Source organism: Salvelinus namaycush, chromosome 16, assembly GCF_016432855.1.
Source record: "Salvelinus namaycush isolate Seneca chromosome 16, SaNama_1.0, whole genome shotgun sequence".
In the NCBI taxonomy this organism is placed as follows: Eukaryota; Metazoa; Chordata; class Actinopteri; order Salmoniformes; family Salmonidae; genus Salvelinus; species Salvelinus namaycush.
In genome coordinates, this window is record NC_052322.1 from 9,798,949 (window position 1) to 9,818,885 (window position 19,937).

At 44.8% G+C, this 19,937-nt stretch overlaps 1 protein-coding gene and 1 pseudogene across 1 annotated transcript in view; one reads left to right on the plus strand and one right to left on the minus strand.

Annotated features, from left to right (window-relative positions):
* Nucleotides 1–14,672, plus strand: part of LOC120060895 — a 45,026-nt pseudogene extending 30,354 nt beyond the window's left edge.
* Nucleotides 14,673–16,021: 1,349 nt separating this feature from the next.
* The window catches only part of samd11 (sterile alpha motif domain containing 11), a 96,782-nt gene continuing 92,866 nt past the window's right edge, over nucleotides 16,022–19,937 (minus strand). Inside the window, exons 11-13 of the mRNA XM_039010415.1 lie at nucleotides 18,838–18,968; nucleotides 18,293–18,403; nucleotides 16,022–17,854 (exon numbers count right to left, since the gene is read on the minus strand). Coding sequence (XP_038866343.1) covers nucleotides 17,573–17,854; nucleotides 18,293–18,403; nucleotides 18,838–18,968 — 524 coding nt within the window. The 3' untranslated portion in view covers nucleotides 16,022–17,572. The remainder of the gene's footprint in view (nucleotides 17,855–18,292; nucleotides 18,404–18,837; nucleotides 18,969–19,937) is intronic.

The following is a 19,937-nucleotide window of genomic DNA, read 5'->3' on the forward strand; positions in this document are numbered from 1 at the left end:
GCGAGAAGGATCAGAGGACCAATACGCAGCGTGGTAATTTTCCATAATGAATTTAATCAACACAAAACAATACTCTATACAAAATAACAAAAGAACATACCGTCACAGTCCTAGCTGGTGCAGACCACAAACACAGAGACAGGAAATAACCACCCACAATCCCCAACACAAAACAAGCCACCTATATATGATTCTCAATCAGGGACAACGATTGACAGCTGTCTCTGATTGAGAACCATATCAGGCTGAACATAGAAACAGACGAACTAGACACACAACATAGAATACCCACCCCAACTCACGCCCTGACCAACTAAACACATACAAAACAACAGAAAACAGGTCAGGAACGTGACACAAACTGAATCTGGTAAGACAAACTAGCTGCATTTCGTTTAGTTTTACTTGTTTTTCTGGTGACATTTATTTAGTATACATTCATAAAAAAGTATGCTGATTCATGATTTTAACTGGCTGAGAAAAGATTTCTGTCTCGTCCTGACATGTTAATTCTCAATGGGGCAGTGGAGAATTAATTTCAATATTGAAACAATGCTGCACATGTCAGAGAGACAGACAGCCGGTTTATACGTATCTCCACTGTTAAAAACCAAATGATAGTCTAAAAGAAAGGTGAGATGGTTAGTGTTGTTACCGGCATACAATAATACGATTATTGTGGATAGTCAGATTAATATAATCGTTCGATTAAAACGGTTACATTTTCCTAATAATCCAGTTTACATGGACACATTTGAAACCAGGCTTCCTGATGGCACTCTGGTGCAGAAAATCGGCAATCAAGATAAACGTTTTACCACAGCGAACATGTTATTTTTGGGAAGCATATCTGAGTTCAGTCTTCTAAAGTTTGAATGTGAAAACTATTTATAAGACGCATACATTCAGGTGTTCCGAACTCACTTCACTCGTGCTAAAGAGGGAGACTCGCTCGGCTGGTGCTGGCACATGCACAGATCAAATACACAGCTGGAACGCCGATTTAAGATGCTTACACGTCCTAATAATTCGAAAGATTTCTCAGAAAACCATGTGTTTTAATCGACATATGATTACTTAGATTTTGACTCTATGCTAATTAAGATGAGCAGAGTAACTATTGCATAATCTGCCACTGCCATAATCAATTTAATATCGAATTATTAGTGTGCATGTAAACTTACTCGATGTTTAGATGCTTTTTACAGTGAAGATCAATTTTATAAATTGCCTGGCTGAGCTGATGAGACAGTGAATGGAATAGTAAATAGGCATTCCGCTGTCATAGCTGGTTGTAACTTGTGGAATAAACAACGGCTAGAAACCCGTTTTAACACGTAAATAGCTGTGATCCTTAACGTGTGTGTTTTTAGTGCGTTAAGGTGTCCCTGCTTGTCATCTCGCATCAAGTTTCACACAGAATTGTGACCCCTCACATTGGTTCTTATAGGTTCTTTCACTCAACAAGTCTCTTGAATGTGACGCGAAAATAAAATGTCAACGTTTCTGAGTACAAGTACTAATTCCAGTGGTGACTGAGTTTGTTGTTGGTTCAGGATGGGCTGCTAGAACAGATGTATGACCTCATCCTGGAGTACTTCCACTCTCAGGCCTTCTCCATTGGTTTCCCAGAGCTGGCTCTGCCCAGCATCATCCAGGTAATATCACCATCATACCTCGTCTCACCTCCCCACAGGATGGACACTTGTCTTTTTTATTTTACACCTTTGCTAAATGGTTAGCTGCTAGCCTCTCTACAGCATACTCAAGGCTGCAACAAACATGACTTGGTTGTACTATATATGGCGAGGAGGCTAGTTAGAAACAGTGGGAGAAAGAGGAAAAGAGATTAAGATTTTAGTGTGGTTGAGTTGAGCTTTAATGTCTCCACCAGCTTGCCGTTGTTTTTACGGCCCTGGAGACCGACCACTGAGCCCACTTCCTGTCAGAGACAGCTAGTTGTGGGTGGGAGGCGAGCTCCTTTCGACGAGCTCAGCCAACCGACCAACGAAGGCAGAATCTGCCCTTGCCAAAGCAAACAGTCACTGAAGTCCTCCTCGTCCTTTGCCCTCTTCCAGAATGAATGACTGAGTTCTTCTTGTACTCTAGTTTTTACTGTTGCTGCACACACACACACACACACACACACTGGGCACAGAGTAGCAACGACACAGTCCAGGGGGAAAAGACAAGCACCAGACTAGATGATTATTTTCAGTTTTTTTTCGCTTCCTTTTTTTCTTCCCTCCCTCCCTCTGTCTTCTTCCTCCCTTCCTGTCCTCCACCGCTCCACAGCTGAAAGCCTTCCTGAAGGAATGCAAAGTGGCCAATTACTGCAGGCAGATCCGCCAGCTGCTGGAGAAGGTACAGGAGAACAGCGGCCACATCACAGCCTGGAGACAGAGGGCCGCCTTTGGAGTGGCAACGCAACCGCCGTGGTGAGCTTGGCTGTGTGTGTGTGTGCCCTTCCCGCCAGTCCGTGAGCAAGTGAGCCTGTCGGTGCCCGGTCGTCTGGGCTGCTGTTCCAGTGCCCTCATTTCACTTCTTGAGCACACACACACACTTTCCCCTCTGTCTGCTACCCCAAGTATATAGAAATGCACCTATATGAGATTCCAGCTTGAATTGGGGGGGTTATCAGTAGTGATGTGCTGAAAAAATGTAAGCACTTACATATCGCAATATTATACTGTAGAAAAATATAAACATAAGATGCAACAATTTCAACTTTTTTACTGAGTTACAGTTCATATAAGGAAATCAGTCAATTTAAATGAATTCATTAGGCCCTAGTCTATTCATTTCACATGACTGGGCAGGGGAGCAGCCATGGGTGTGCCAGGGAGGGCATAGGCCCAACCACTTGGGTGCCAGGCCAAGCCAATCAGAATGAGTTTTTCCGCACAAAAGGGCTTTATTACAGACAAAGGAGAAATTCTCACTAACAGGGATGTAAACAAATTTGTGCACAAAATATGAGAGAAATAAGCTTTTTGTGCGTATAGAAAATTTCATGGATCTTTTATTTCAGCTCATGAAACATGGGACCAACACTTTACATGTTGCGTTTATATACTTTTAAAATATTTTTGTTCAGTATACAGTACCAGTAAAAAGTTTGGACACACCTACTCATTTAAGGGTTTTTCTTTATTTTACTTTTTTTTTTACATTGTAGAATAATAGTGAAGACAGCACAACTATGAAATAACACATATGGAATCATGTAGTAACCAAAAAAGTGTTAAACAAATCAAAATATATTTTAGATTTTAGATTCTTCAAAGTAGCAACCCTTTACCTTGATGACAGCTTTCAACACTTTTGGCATTCTCTCAACCAGCCTCATGAGGAATGCTTTCCAACAGTCTTGAAGGAGTTCCCACATATGCTGAGCACCTGTTGGCTGCTTTTCCTTCACTCTGAGGTCCAACTCATCCCAAACCATCTCAATTGGGTTGAGGTCGGGTGATTGTGGAGGCCAGGTCTTCTGATGCAGCACTCCATCACTCTCCTTCTTGTTCAAATAGCCCTTACACAGCCTGGAGGTGTGTTTTGGGTCATTGTCCTGTTGAAAAATAAATGATAGTCCCACTAAGCGCAACCAGATGGGATGGCATATCACTTCAGAAGGCTGTGTTAGCTATGCTGGTTAAGTGTACCTTGAATTCTAAATAAATCACTGACAGTGTCACCAGCAAAAGCACCATCACACCTTTTCCTCCATGCTTCATGGTGGAAACCACACATGCGGAGATCATCTGTTCACCTACTCTGCGTCTCACAAAGACACAGGGGTTGGAACCAAAAATCTCAAATTTGGACTCATCAGACCAAAGGACAGATTTCCACCGGTCTAATGTCCAAAGCTTGTGTTTCTCGGCCCAAGCAAGCCTCTTCTTATTATTGGTGTAATTTAGTAGTGGTTTCTTTGCAGCAATTCAACCATGAAGGCCGGATTCATGGAGTCTCCTCTGAACACTTGATGTTGAGATGTGTCTGTTTCTTGAACTCTGCAAAGCATTTATTTGCGCTGCAATCTGAGGTGCAGTTAACTCTAATGAACGTATCCTCTGCAGCAGAGGTAACTCTGGGTCTTCCTTTCCTGTGGCGTTCCTCATGAGAGCCAGTTTCATCATAGCGCTTTATGGTTTTTGTAACTGCACTTGAAGAAACATTCAAAGTTCTTGAAATTTTCCGCATTGACTGACCTCTTAAAGTAATGATGGACGGTAATTTTCTCTGCTTATTTGAGCTGTTCTTGCCATAATATGGACTTGGTCTTTTAACAAATACGGCTATCTTCTGGATACCACCCCTACCTTGTCACAACACAACTGATTGGCTCAAACGCATTAAGAAGGAAAGAAATTCCACAAATTATCTTATGACCATTCACACCTGTTAATTGAAATGCATTCCAGGTGACTACCTCATGAAGCTGGTTGAGAGAATGCCAAGAGTGTGCAAAGCCTTCATCAAGGCAAAGGGTGGCTACTTTGAAAAATCTCAAATATAAAATATATTTTGATTTGTTTAACACTTCTTTGGTTACTACATGATTCCATATGTGTTATTTCATAGTTTAATGTCTTCACTATTATTCTACAATGTAGAAAATAGTAAAAAATAAAGAAAAAACGTGGAATGAGTAGGTGTGTCCAAACTTTTGACCTGTACTGTATATCGATACTTTGTGGCAAGTTAGCTTTAGCTTGCGCTAGTCAACTGTACCTTTACCAAGACGCCTGTATTTTCATCCTTTAGCTTGTTCTGCATCTTCTTTTTAAATAGTGAGCCAACATGTTTTCAGCACATTTATTTCCATGACTGATCAGAACTCCTCATGTTCTCTCTTGTCTCTCTACAGCAGACATATAGTGAGCAATATGTGTGCAATATCAAATAGCAATACAATTGCACTACTGAATCGCAACACATATAGAATCGTGAGAATCGCAATACATATCGTATCGGTACCTAAGTATCGTGACATTGTATCGTTGAGCTCCCTGGCAATTCCCAGCCCTAGTTGTCAGACATTGCGACTTTTTCAGCAGCCAAAGCTGATGCTTCTTCATTCGTGTGATGGGTCATCAATGGTTGATTCTTTAGTCATGTTTGTTTCATTCCAATTAGATAACTAATTGTTTCTGAGAATAGCTTTGAAGCTGAAACTGGCTGAAACAAAACAATTTTAAATCACCCCACTCCAAGAGTCCAATTGTGCCAAAAGGTCATAAAAGTCAGTATGCACGCGCACACAGAAGTCAGTTGGGGAGCACTCAGAACCAATGCCCAGATGAGTCCCACCCCCAGTACAACCCCTTCCCAAAGCTCATGCCCACCAGTCTAGGAGAGCTCACGTTGGAAGTGCCTGTGAAGGTCTCCTCCTGCTGAGAGAATTTAACCATCATCCTCTGCCTGACCCCTAACCCCGCTCCTTTGGCTGTGTTCGTTACACACAGACAGTGAGGAGATAAGAGGCTACACACACACACACACACACACACACACACACACACACACACACACACACACACACACACACACACACACACACACACACACACACACACACACACACACACACACACACACACACACACACACACACAGCGGCCGCCTCAGTGAAATCTGAGTAGGAAGCGGAGGAATGGAGAGAAATTCTGGAGGAGACATCCCTATGTAAACACTGGCGCTGGTTGAAGGACGGCTCTGTGGTCATTAGACGTTCTTAATAGGTTTGAACCAGCCACCCCCCTACCCTTCCTCACCTTAATGAGTGAAGGTTTGCATGTGTGTGTGCTTGCGTGTGCAGAAATGCCATTTCCTGTGTGTTCTCCTCTCTCTCATTGTATGCACTCTCCACCTGCCCCACCAAACACACACACTCCCAAGGCTGCATTGCTTTGCTCCTTCCAGTTCTGACTGAGTGCCTCGCCCCTGACTCGTGATAAATATTTAAGATTGTTTAGGAGTGAAATTAGAGGGGATGTCTCTTTGTAATTTAGCCTTGGAGAAATGTGTGTGTCTGTGTGCATGCGCGCCGGTAGAGACCAAGAGACAGACAGCGTGGCACCGGGGGCAGCGCCTATCGCCACGGCTCCCAGCCCAGAGGAGCCGGTCGCCATGGCATCCGTTCCCGTGCTACACTGCAGCCAGGTAGAGGCCCGTCTCCGGCTGCCACAGAAAGGCCATTGCTCCCCTCTGGTCCCAGACACAAACTTCCCCCCCACACATCACCCAGACTGAGAGTTAGCCTAATTAATGATTACCCCCTACCCTCTCTCTACTGTACAATAGAAATACAATATTCAGAACCACACGGAGTGAGCACTAGTTATTGGATATGCCGATGAGTTGTAATTGAAGCATTGAGTGTGCCTTGTAGCATCGTGAGTGTACATTCAAGCATTTTAGTAGTATCTTTCACTCTATCTGTTAGTTTTGAATATTTATTAAACATGCTACTGAAAACGGTGTTTCATTGTCCTCAGATCACATTTAAATGTATCTGAACTGAAACATAAATATATTTTTTCTTAGTAGTCTTATGCTTTTTTTGGTATATATTTTGAGACATAGGGTTTTTGCCCAATATCCCAAGTAGGTGAACTAGGTGTGAGAGAACTGTAGACACCAAAATATTGCCCGTAATCCGATAGCGTTGTTTTGTCTGGGTTTGAAGTGTTTTCAAAAGCCCTTGCTCTTTTTCTGTTCACTTCCTCTCCTCTTTGCGCCGGGGACCAGCCTAATAACCGCCACTGCAAATTGTCATAAATAGGTTTATCTAACTGACGAAGGAAGCCGCGGTCTATGCAGTCTATTGGATTTGGAGGTCAGATAATCCTATTGGGCCTGATCAATACCATCCGCAAAGACCTTTAGGGGAAGGGCTGGCGTAGATCTTCCAAGTCTCCTCTTTCAGCCTCTCCGCTCTCTTTCTGTCATCTTTCTCTCTCGCTCTGTCTCTTTCCCTTTATCTCTCTTAGGCTCTGTCTTTTCTTTCTCTCCCTCACTGTCTCTCTCTTGTGATCTGTCTTTGTCTTTATCTCTGCTTTTTACTCTCTCTCTGTTGGGGCGGTATTGGGCGATGGCTTACTGAGCTCGCTAAACGAAGCACACAATGTTTGAAATCTAGATTGCAGTGAAAACACACCAGAATACCTCAACGTTTTGATTGAGTCAGATGTAAGGAACTAAATGAGCACCCTTGCACTGCCAAGACAATAATACCTCAAAACAGACACAAACGCAGAGTGGCTATGTAACAAGTGTGTTTCATGCTGTCGTGTGTGTGCAGGCAAAGTGGGAGAAGCAGACTACGGAGGAGGGCACTCCCCTTGCCAGGTACTACAGCCAGTAGAAGAAGCTAAGGGAGAAGGAGATCCAGCTGGAGATCTCTTGGAAGGAGAGGGTAACTATCAGACACACACCACCAATCAACAAAGTAACCGCTTTAGAGCCAAAGACAGTATTTTCAGGACATTAATTCAAATTAATTAATGACCTGATCCTATTTAATGAACTATGCATATCACTTGGAATGTTTGAGTAGATAATGCATTGTTGTCAATGAGAGATTGGGACAAAAGTTTCATGCACACATCTTAGAAATGTGATTGTTTATTCGTTTTTTATGATTTTTTTCCCAGTGTGGTCAGTTCTCTACAATTTCCAAGTTTTAGGAAACATACTGAAGTGTAGGCCAATTAATGTACTTTAAAAAAACTGTCAAAGTAGTCAATGTGGCCCCAGGCTTGTTATACATGGTCCCAAATCACCTATATGACAAAACGTTTTCCATAACACAACATTTTGAAATGGAACTGCACATTGACGATTCCTCTCTCGATTAAGATGGAAGACTTGGAGCTTCCTGAGATCAAACGCAGGAAAATTCAGCAGAGAAGGCGGTGGACAAGAAGGAGCTCAAGGATCTCTTTGAGTCTTACAGCGACTCGGCCGACGAAGGAGGACTCAAAGTCAACGATAACTAACTCCATTCGCATACGCAGCAGGGTCCTGTTTAGAGCCGACCAAAAATATGTTTCAAAAGTAAACTTTTGACATTGTGACATTAGTGACACATGAGAATGGCCATCTGTTCAGATAAGCATGATATTCTCTTTTTTCATAATTTTGATTGAATATCGGTTATCTGTGAAATTATTGTTCGATACTAACATAGCCGTAAAAGGCCAATATCGTCCTCAAAAATCAGTGAACTGATATAGAGGTCGGGCTCTAGTCCTGTTCATTAGTCATCAAACGGAAGGGAAACGGTCCAACGCGAGGTCTTCAGTAAGGCCATTCTACTGCCAATGTTTGCGTATGGAGATTGCATGGCCATGTGCTCGATTTTATACACCTGTCAGCAACCGGTGTGGCTGAAATAGCTGAATCCACACATTTGAAGGGGTGTCCACATACTTTTGTATATATAGTGTATCTTTGAGTTCCAGTGGAGACTCTTCATATCCTTCTTGGTGGTGCCATCCAAAAATGGTCTGGCTTATTCAAGGCTCCAGACTATTTCCTACTGGTGGCACCAGTAGGAATTAGATCGCACCATTCTTTTCTGCGCCTTCACGCAAATAGAAAATATTTCTATCATCTTATAAAGTCATTCAAATTGCTTTATTAAAGACTGTAATAGACTGAGATGGTATTGAAGACATACATTGTTTCATCTTTTCACGGTGTGATTCAAAATATTTTAAATGCAACCTAATTCAGTGATTTTCGTGCATTTTGGGTAGGCAACTATGCTCTTGTTATATTTTACTGTTAAAATAGGGCTCCAAAATGTTCCTTTTTTCCCCGTTCCAAATAGAGATTTATTTGCCTGTATCTTTGTGCTCCAATATCATAGGCAACTTTGATTTGGTGCTAATTCACCACCTGACATTAGCTAGATCGCTAACTCTTAATATATTACCCACTGCTAGTAGCCATGTATTAATCTAACAGTTTAAAAATATATATATATTTCACCTTTATTTAACCAGGTAGGCCAGTTGAGAGTAAATGTAATGTTAAAAAAAAGGTTCAGTTGTAGCCTGCCGTCCAATGAGGCCTATGCACTCGCAATGGCCAATGTTGCTATTGAGCAAAAAATGTTAAGTTGAGAAATAAAGTACACCGACAAAGCTGAGAACATCCTCTCCAACTGTGACAACAGGATAGGTGTGTTTCCCCCCCGCAATTGGATTTTAAAATGTTATACAATCAGAGCACACTTTTTCTCCCTAAGCATTTTGTTTCCCCAGGAAAGGACAGAGAGATTGGCTTGCTCGAACACAGCAGCAGGCCCCAGCGAAAAGGTACAGGGCAGGCAGGCAGACACTTTCATTAGAGGAATCATAAGGATACTGTTTGACCAAATCATGGTTTTAGACTCCTAAAAAAAGAGGATGTTTTGAGTGAGGTGAACGAACGTGCAGCTTGCACCGATGCGACCTAATATATATTTTTTACTCTCACAGACAAGTCAAAGGGTCGCAAAATGCGACTAAATGGTTGCAGTCTGAAGTCCTGCAGTCAAGGCATACATTTCCTGATACTTCTCTAGATCTGCCGACACTCACTACATTTGCTGTTGGGGCTGGCCAGTAAATGCCCTGGTAGACTCTCTTGCCGGATGCTCATGCTTACACTATGCCTGTCTTGGCCACTAGGAGGCTGTATTGAGTTACATAGAGGCCATCTACAGACTGTTGGCCAGCAGCACAGAAGCACAGTCTTAACACACCCACACATACATACAAGAACACACACACCGTGTAGTAGGCTATTCAGCCCTGCCTCTATGGCAAGGATACAGCTCCCTTTCCGGGATGAACATTTGGCCTCGCTCTTTTTGGAATATGACGTTACTTCCCTAATCCTGAGTCAGTAAAGCTGTATTAAATAGTGTTGTCAAGCTGCCCTCTCAGCAAGACCTGAGAAACCTCTGTCCATTTTGTTGATGTCCCTACTTCTCTCTTTATCCTTAAATAAGAATTTGTTCTTAACTGACTTGCCTAGTTAAATAAAGGTTACATTTCTCTCTCCCCACTTTCTCTCACCTATATTTTTCTCGTTCACCTTCTATTTTTCTCCATCTCCCTATCCTTCTGTATTTCTCTCTTTCCTCCCTCTCTCTCTCTCTATCCGTCTCCCTCTATCCATCTCCCTTTCCATCTTCCTATATTTATCTCCCTCCCCCTTTCTCTCTCCTTCTATATTTCTCTCTCAGCTGTCACTCCCTTCTTCCTTTAGCCTCTGTGTCTGGCCCTCTGCTCTGGGTCATCCACAGGACACGGGCATGGCATACAGCTTTACAGTTGGATACACTCGAGGGGGGGAAAGAACCGTAGAGGTCGGAAGGAGAGAGGGAGAGAGTAGAGTGAGGGGGCGCTAGGGGATTTTTTTGCATCTGGTCCTCATTGTAGGGAGAGTCCCCGCAAAACGGCGGGCAGCTGCTGGCGAAATGCCGGCCCTCCCCTCCCTCACCCCGACGGCCCGCCCGCCCCCTCCGTCCCCTTCTCTCTCACAGGAAGCGCAGCCTTGGATCCCGGTGGGGGTTCCTAATTCAAACCAGTCCACTGGAACTGCCAGAGGTGGCCACTCCCCACTACATTCCCCTCTGCTCTCCTCCAGCTCCCAGGGCTTAACTGGCTGCCCCTGAATGTCCTCCATATGTACACAAGCATGCACAGACACACACACACAAACATGCACGCAAGTCCGCGCACGCATGTTTGAGAGAATGAGAGGGGGAGAGTGTGAGGGGGGAGAAGGCTGGTTTCTGCAAATGTTGGGGAATAAGTCATAGGTCGTATGGGGTCAGACAGGCATGTAGATCCCGCTGTCCCTCCCAACCCCAGTGAGGGTGTGTTTCAAGATGGAACGTTTATTCGCCATGTGCACAGGATACAACAGGTGTAAAACAGTACAGTAAAATTCTTATCTTGAGAGCTCTTTCCCGACAATACAGTGATAATAATAGTAATGTAGATAATAATGATAGAAAATAGAATAAAAAACATACAAGAATTGCGATATAAGTTGAAGAAACACGCGATATACAGGTCCATGCCAGTAACTTATTCATTGTGCAGGATACTGGAGTGGTTGATGTGGGTTTATACATAAAAAGTTACTGGTAGTAGGATATACATGTAAACAGGGCTGAAAAGTGACTAGTAGTAGGAATATATACTAATGGTAATATGCAGTATACATATAAACATGCGCAATAGTGACCAGTAGCATGATAAAGCAATTTGTGTATGTGGGTAGGAAAAAGAGGGAGGGAAGATGGGGAGAGATTGGGTGTTTTCTCTGAAAATTATGCCACGTGTTGGGAGCTCCTGGGCAGAGGAAGCGGCCACATTGGTGTTGCCATGTGTTACCGACCAATTAGACCCTTCGCTGGGGCTGGGGAGTCTAGGTAATAAGGGGAGAAGAGGATCATGGGAAGAAATGGTTGAGCGAGGAAGAGAAAAAGGTTCTCAAAGGAAGTGTCCACACCTCTCTCCCTCTCTCTCCCCCGGCCACCAGCATCTCATCAAACTCCACTTCAAAGTCCAGGGACCACTCTGCATTAGCCTCTGCTACACACACACATTTTAAATACTTTATTTGAATCAACCAATCAAATTGACAAAAAAAGGATCCAAACATTTCAAAGGTCCCTGTATGCACGGCAGTCCAGGGTACTGAAAGCACCTCATTCTCCAAACAGCTAAGCTGCCCACGACAGCTGAAACAGAGCAGTACCTAGCCAATTGCTTTGCCCTCGTTTTTGTCAGGTCCGCAATCTGGAGGCCACGCCCTGCAAGCCTGTGTATGTGGCCGAGACTGCCAAATATCAGCACCACCAGCTTGCACCTCCACCCGAGGCTGTCCAAGCATGCCACGAGTGGCTGGTATTTTTAAGCAGCTTCTCTGTAAAGGCCTGCTCCATGTAGCCATCCAATGAGCAGCCCACTTCCACAGTTAGCGCCTCCCCCCACAACAACAACACTACTTGGCGTATTTGGCACACAGGAAGACACATCAACATCACACCGGCTTCCCCTTACACAAGAACGTGTATGCATATGTGCTGTTGGTGAGACTACTGGTCTCACCTTGCTGGCTATCAGGTCAACGAGGCGGTCATTTCTAGCAATGTACAAATCCTTGTATGAACAGCAGCCATTCACAACATGGGCAAAGGACTCCATTACATTTGACTCATGTAGAATACAAATTGGGTCATGGTTTGCAGGGTACCAGAGTGCTAGATTATATTTTGTTGGTAGAACTTGCAGCCTCGCCTTAACAGTAAAGGTGAGAATGTCCTCACCAATAGCAGCATTCTGGTACATGGAACGGGGAGACAGAGTGGTCAGCACAGTCCAGGGCAGCGAGTTTCCCCTGCAGCCTCAGGCCAGTCCAGTGTTGCAGTAGCAGGATCCGTCTGATACCAAGGAGTGTTGTCCTGAATGTAAGATGAGATGTTCCATCCTGGGTGACAGAAACCTCCACAACAACAACACACACACTCACACTCATTAAAGCATAACACACACACACACATACTAAAGTACAACATACATATTTAAGCACAGCAAAACTAGCCTTCAGACAAACTCACTCGCACAGGCAGGACACAGGTGGCCATTTTACAGAGGAATTTGTAGCTGTCTGAAGTGATGCCTGCCTGCTATCTCTCGGCTAGTTTCTATATTTAGGCTGCGAGGGAGTATAAGATGTGTGAAATTAGCTGTGGTAAACTGTAATGAGTATTTTGTGCCATGACTCTAATGTATTCTGAGCTCCATCCCCATGTAGGTTATAGGGACTTCAAAGGTGGTTAGATTCTACCTACCTACCTGCATGAACATACCTCTGGGCTCATATTCATCAAATGTATCAGAATAAGAGAGCTGATCTAGGATCAGGTCCCCCGTGTTCATTTAAACGTATTCATTATGATCCACAATGAAAGCTGATTCTAAATCCGCACTCCTACTCCGAGACACTATGAATAGCGCCTGGTATGGCAACTGCTCGGCCTCCGACCGCAAGGCACTACAGGGGGTAGTGCATACGGCCCAGTACATCACTGGGGCCAAGCTTCTTGCCATCCAGGACCTCTATACCAGGCGGTGTCAGAGGAAGGTCCTAAAAAATGCCAAAGAGTCATAGAGTGTTCTCTCTGCGACCGCACGCCAAGCGGTACAGGAGCGCCAAGTCTTTGTCCAAAAGGCTTCTTAACAGCTTCTACCCCCAAGACATAAGACTACCCGGACAATTTTACCCATTTTTAGGCTGCTGCTACTCTCTGTTTATTAACCATGCATAGTCCCTTTACCTCTACCTACATGTACATATTACCTCAATTACCTCAACTAACCTGTGCCCCCCGCACATTGACTCTGTACCGGTACCCCCTGTATATAGTCTCGTTACTGTTCTTTTCTTGTTGCTCTTTAATTATTCATTTTTTTCTTTTTTCTTTGTATTTATTTGTTTACTTCAGTTTATTTAGTAAATACTTTCTTAACACTTATTTTTTTCTTAACTGCGTTGTTGGTTAAAGGCTTGTAAGTCACTGCAAGTTCTACACCTTGTATTCTGCACATGTGACAAATAACATTTGATTTGAATACAGGCCCTGAAGTGTTCAAAGTGTAAATTATAAGTGTATAACATTAAACCTATCTTTAAAGTTTTGTGTCTGACCAAGTCCAAGCTAATGAGTATTACATTTTCACTGGTTCTTAAAATCCTATCTCTCCTTCCTCTTGCCAGACAAAAAGGAGGGCTCTGACGACGATGATGATCTTCTTCAAGAGCTGTCTGACCTGAGCAATGACGAGGGGGCGGTGGAAGACCAAGATGGCGCCTCAGGTTTGTGGACTGGCTTCTCTCTTACAAATATGCACTTTTCACACTACTGAGGGGTGCGAAGCCAAGATATACTGTGCTGGCCTGGTTATGTATTCTCTGTAGTTACTGGAACCGTACTAGAAAGGACAAGCTGAAAAGAAACTAGCAGCGTACGATACAAGCCAGCACAGTACGTTTTGGGTCGGCACACTAGTGTGAAAAGGGTATTGCAAGACATACAGGCCCGGTCCAAAAATTACCCCTAGCCACCTACCACTTTTGATTTGGCAGATCTGTAGGGAATATAATGGGTGTATGCAAAATGGTGATGGCTCCAGCTAGCCTTCAAATTGAGCGCAGGGTATCTTCCAACATATTGTTCACTTCTATCTTGTCTTTTATTAGGAAACCTGCCATTTTCTCCACTGAAATCAAACCCATTTTAAATCCTTTGCTGCCTGATATTAGCACTCATTATTTACTTGGGAAGTATTGTAGAGTGATTGTTTTCTCCACATAGTCCAGTAGACATTTTTCACTCTCACTTAAAGGGACAATCAGGGATTGGTGCATCCTTTTTTTGGACTTTGGCTTTGTTGTTTGAATCCCAGATTGCCCCTTCAAATGAATCCCTCCTTCATGAGCTTCCTTCCTCAATAGATGGTGGTAATGGTGAGGATGACGATGTAAACTGGGTTAGAGCCTCCAAGGCCCCAGTGCAGCTGTCCAGCGTGGTTCTGAAAGAGTTGGCCGAGGGAGATGAGGACTTGGTGGAAGACCTGGAGCTGTCCGACCAGGGCTGAGAGACAGAGAGAGACACACACACACACACACACACACACACACACACACACACACACACACACACACACACACACACACACACACACACACACACACACACACACACACGGTTGGGGGTGGAGAGGAGTAGAGTGTTGGCTAGTACATTTAATCATTACTGCCTTCCTGTTGGACACTTTTCTACATTTATTTTATTTGACATATTTTGTTTTAGTTTGCTCCTTCAATGTGTACAGCACAAACATGTTATTGTACAGTTATTGTACATTACAAACAAATATGAAATACTTCTGAGACTACTTTGTTGGTTTCTGTGTGAAATACCCTACTGATGCAATGCTTTCTCATTTCAGTGTACAGGATTATGTAGTGTTGGTGGGTCGGAGCCAATAATTGCGTACATGAGCACCTGTGTTTCCTGTTTGAACTTTGGTTTACCAGGATGGAATTTAGCCATTTGTTAGAAGAAAGGTATTGACTACACTGTGCTACGCTATTCTATGGTGGGCTGGACCCGGCTGTGCTGGGTAAGGGGACAGAGGGAGGCTTCAACCCGCCAGGCGTGCCAGTCTTCTCTGCCTGCCAGGCGTGCCAGTCTTCTCTGCCCAGGCGGTGAAGCAGAAACAGACTGGCCTGTTTCCCTGCCAACCAAACCCCCCGCACACTCCCTCCTCCACTCATTCCCTCTTTCCCCTCTCTCTAGGCACGTGTGTAGGTCTGAATGGACTGGATAGGTATAAGAAAAATGGCCGACATTCCACCTTGCCTAGCAGCAAGACATAACTGATGCTGCGAACTTCCTTGACTAAAGCTCTCCTCTTTATGCAGTGTTTGCAGTGTTATCTTTGTGTGCATTCAGTACTTGTACACGATGGCAACCAGTTAAGTAGAGCTGAAGACCAAGCCAATGAAAGCCCAGGAGTGGCCCATAGGGGATAGATGTGTTTGACAGCTTCAGTGGAAACTCTTTGAAGGCTAAAGGTGGGTGTGCGCACTCGCGTGTGCACTTCTCTTTGTGTGTACGTATGTATGTAGGCGGAAGGGTCAGGTTTATCCCCACAGGCAGGGAGGCCTTGGCCTGCGGCTGAACCTCACACTGACAGCTGGTGTTGACCTGAACCATGCCCCCAGGGGTCCACTCCCCTGCAAACACACACACACACACACAGGGAAAAGCAGGGGATCAGATACTATCAGAATGTCACAGCTCCAGCAATACAAAGCAAGCACACACCATCAAGCAGTCAGAGGAAACACACACCATCAAGCAGTCAGAGGAAACACACTGGAAAAGGTATTCACTGATAAGGGAGGTATAGAAAAAAGCAGTCGATAGGTTCTGTCGGATTTATTTTACCAAGTGGCGAATAGAAAAATAGGATCAAGACAAAACAGTGATGGGAAATCTAGACCATTTTAATTCATTGCTTACACATAGTTTAAAAAAAATCCTTAACAAATTCAAAGATTTGCATTTAGTGCTTTGTGCCTTTTCCCTGCAATCAAGGCAAAACAAAGTAAATGTTCTTTGGAATCCATTTTGAGGACTAAGTATTATACATATCTGTTCATCTAACTACAGCAAAAGTCCTATAAATATTATTTCCTAATTTATATTGCTGAAGTAGCATTTAAGATTGGGGCTTCTTTTAATATAAAACGTTTGAAGAAAAAAAACTACAAACAAAAAAGTTTGGAACAAAAGTACCACCAAAAGTTAGCAAGTCACATTTTGTTCAGTCATAAAGATTTTTCCCCATGCAACGACATTTAATAAAAAAAAATGTGTAAAAGTACCATGTATGTAACCTACAGGATATTTTCAGCTTAAGCATGATTCTGTACAATTCGGCATGTTTGTATATCCCACAGTAGTTAACACGGTTATGCAATAACATTAGCCCTATGAGCCGAAGCCACCGTTTCGTCACCGTCCTGTATCAGTAACATTTGAGTGTGTCAGAGAAAGAACTCTGCCTATAGGCCGATGGCTTATGGGCACAACTGTGGCATGTACCTAGAACACCTTGTATAAAGATTCCCCCATGTTTCACCTTACAAGGAGTCTCCCTTGTCTTTTAAAGACAGTCATATGAGGTACTGGGCCCACTGGGATCTTTTATGTACCCCACCTCTCCCTCTAAGACTAGCCATTTTGCCCACAAAGCAACAAAAAAAATAACACCAGAAACAAACATGGAATATCGTCCCTTATTTCACACATCTTTGGTTTTGGACTGTGGAATGCATAGTTGCAATAATGAAGGTTTTTTGGAGTCCCTTTCAGTGTATGCTTTCACTCCAGCCTCCAGAATTCTCAGTTCCTCTGAGCTGTTTGGGCTCCTTAGACTGGGAGTGAGAAGAAAGGAGGGGAGGAAAAGAGCGAGAGAAAAGAGGGAAGAGGCGTCTCTCTTTTAAGTGCCGGGCGCCGCCGAGTATGTTGGGGAGCAGACAGAGGGAGAGAGGGGCTTCCTTCTTCAGCCCAGGAAGAAAGAGTTTCCGGTAGCGTCTGTCTGACTCAGAAGAATGTCGTAGTTCTGGGGCTTTGCTCTTTCTTTGGCAAGCTGTCTGAGACCAGCTGTCTGCTCTCGTTCTCTTTCTCCCTCTGTCGCTTCATCACATCTCTCCCTCCAGCCCACTGTTACGTCTTTGGATTCTGCTCGGCTACAACCACAGTGGAACTCGAAGTTGATTGGGCTGCTTTGATTAGTCCCTTTAGTTCATTTTTTATTTTGTTCACTTTTATATTTGTATTTTTTTGTACAGTTTATTCCCCAACCCCAAAGGGAGATGTATGCCCAAAGGGGGAGGAAGGGGGTCAATTCAATGTCTGTTACAGAGCTTTCTCTGTACCCGTCTCCCTCCCTCCCTGTGCCTTCCCTGTGCAGCCAGTTGAGTCCTACGAGGGGGTCTTGGCCGCCTCGTAGCCCCCCGACACAGAGCCGTTGGCGTTCTCCTGCTTGGGGGAGGAGTGACAGGGGGGCGGGGGGCCACTGTAGGGGGAAGAGCTGCTGGTGGCGGCGGAGAGGGGCCGCAGTGGGAGCGCCAGGGGGGTGTCGGACGGCAGGAGGTCCCTGTCCGGGGGGCGCAGGGCAGATGGCGGGAGCGCCGGCGGGAGCGCCAGCGGGAGCGCCAGCGGGAAGCTGGTCATGTAGAAGATTCTGCCAACGTGCCGTGCCACCTGAGGAGAGAGAGAGAGAACGCCACATGCCGAGGTTAAAGCTGCTCAGCTCACAGTCTACATTCCAAATGGGCCCTGGTCAAAAGTAGTGCACTATGTCAGGAATAGGGTGCAATTTGGGACACACTTCATGTCCTAGTGTTCTACTGTACCACCAGCCTGAGAGAGAGGAGAGGGTTAAGGGCTACGGTACGGTATGCCTGACAATCTGTGCACCGACAATGGGCCGCACATTTAGACGCTACACTATCTATCTGCTTTGGCTAACTACGATGCACTACTAGCTTCCATCACTCACAAACACACTCACACAAACACCTGAGGTTTACTCACACAAGAACAGTCTACTCATACAACAAAAATAGGAACTCTGAGGCTGCACACACACACACTCCTGGGGTGATGGTCCTGAGTGTGTGGCCAGTCAGTGGTGTGTACCTGAGAGCGTATCTTAAGCGCGGGGCCCAGCTTCAGTCCCATGATGTTGAGCAGGTGCTCCTCCGTGAGCAGCGGGAGGGTCTCTCCGTCGATGGCCTGCTCCCGAAACACCTTCAGGAGAGACACAGCCACTTCAGCCAGAGCCGAGACAGACACACACACACACTCATAAACACGCACAAACTCATGCATACACACTCACACAGAGCACACACTCACACAGAGCTTGCATACACACTCACACCATTCTCAATCTTCCAACAGTGTGTGTGTGTATAACATTAAGGGGACTGTGATGCTGTGAGAGATAACAGTGGTCTTACAGCTATAGAACCAACTAGAAACCAACTCTACTCTACTAATAGTAGAACGTCTGATTGAGGTGACAATATTAGATACTCTGGTCCCAAAGCCTTACTCTGCCCTACTCTGCTCTTCCACCAGCCCGACCCTGTTCCCTCTCTCCCTCTCTCTCTCGCTCTCTCTCTCTCTCTGGTTGAAAGGGTGGATAAACCAGACCCCTGCCATCCTGCTCTGGTTCTTACCTGGTTGTACTCGGCACAGCCGGCCAGGCCTCCCACGAAGCCACACACCTCCTCCACACTCCACTTTCTGATGTCCTCCACTGGGGGCGCCGCTGAGTCCTCGCCATCCATGAACATACCTCCCATACCACCTATGAGAGGAGAGAGGGTAGAGGGATGTTGTAAATGACTAAGTAATATTCATTAGGGCACAAATTAGTGTTTATTATTGGGCAAGTTCAGGTCGTTCTCTCCCTGTTTCAGTCCGTTTTCTTCTATTTGGTGCCTGATGAATACAACCCAGGACAGACCTTGACCAGCAGCCAGCATACACCCATTTCTCCAGCTAGCATGCACCCATTTCTCCAGCTAGCATACACCCATTTCTCCAGCTAGCATACACCCATTTCTCCAGCTAGCATACACCCATTTCTCCAGCTAGCATACGCCCATTTCTCCAGCTAGCATACACCCATTTTTCCAGCTAGCATACACCCATTTCTCCAGCTAGCATACATCCATTTCTCCAGCTAGCATACACCCATTTCTCCAGCTAGCATACACCCATTTCTCCAGCTAGCATACACCCATTTCTCCAGCTAGCATACACCCATTTCTCCAGCTAGCATGCACCCATTTCTCCAGCTAGCATACACCCATTTCTCCAGCTAGCATACACCCATTTCTCCAGCTAGCATACGCCCATTTCTCCAGCTAGCATACACCCATTTTTCCAGCTAGCATACACCCATTTCTCCAGCTAGCATACACCCATTTCTCCAGCTAGCATACGCCCATTTCTCCAGCTAGCATACACCCATTTCTCCAGCTAGCATACACCCATTTCTCCAGCTAGCATACACCCATTTCTCCAGCTAGCATACACCCATTTTTCCAGGTAGCATACACCCATTTCTCCAGCTAGCATACACCCATTTCTCCAGCTAGCATACGCCCATTTCTCCAGCTAGCATACACCCATTTTTCCAGCTAGCATACGCCCATTTCTCCAGCTAGCATACACCCATTTCTCCAGCTAGCATGCACCCATTTCTCCAGCTAGCATACGCCCATTTCTCCAGCTAGCATACGCCCATTTCTCCAGCTAGCATACACCCATT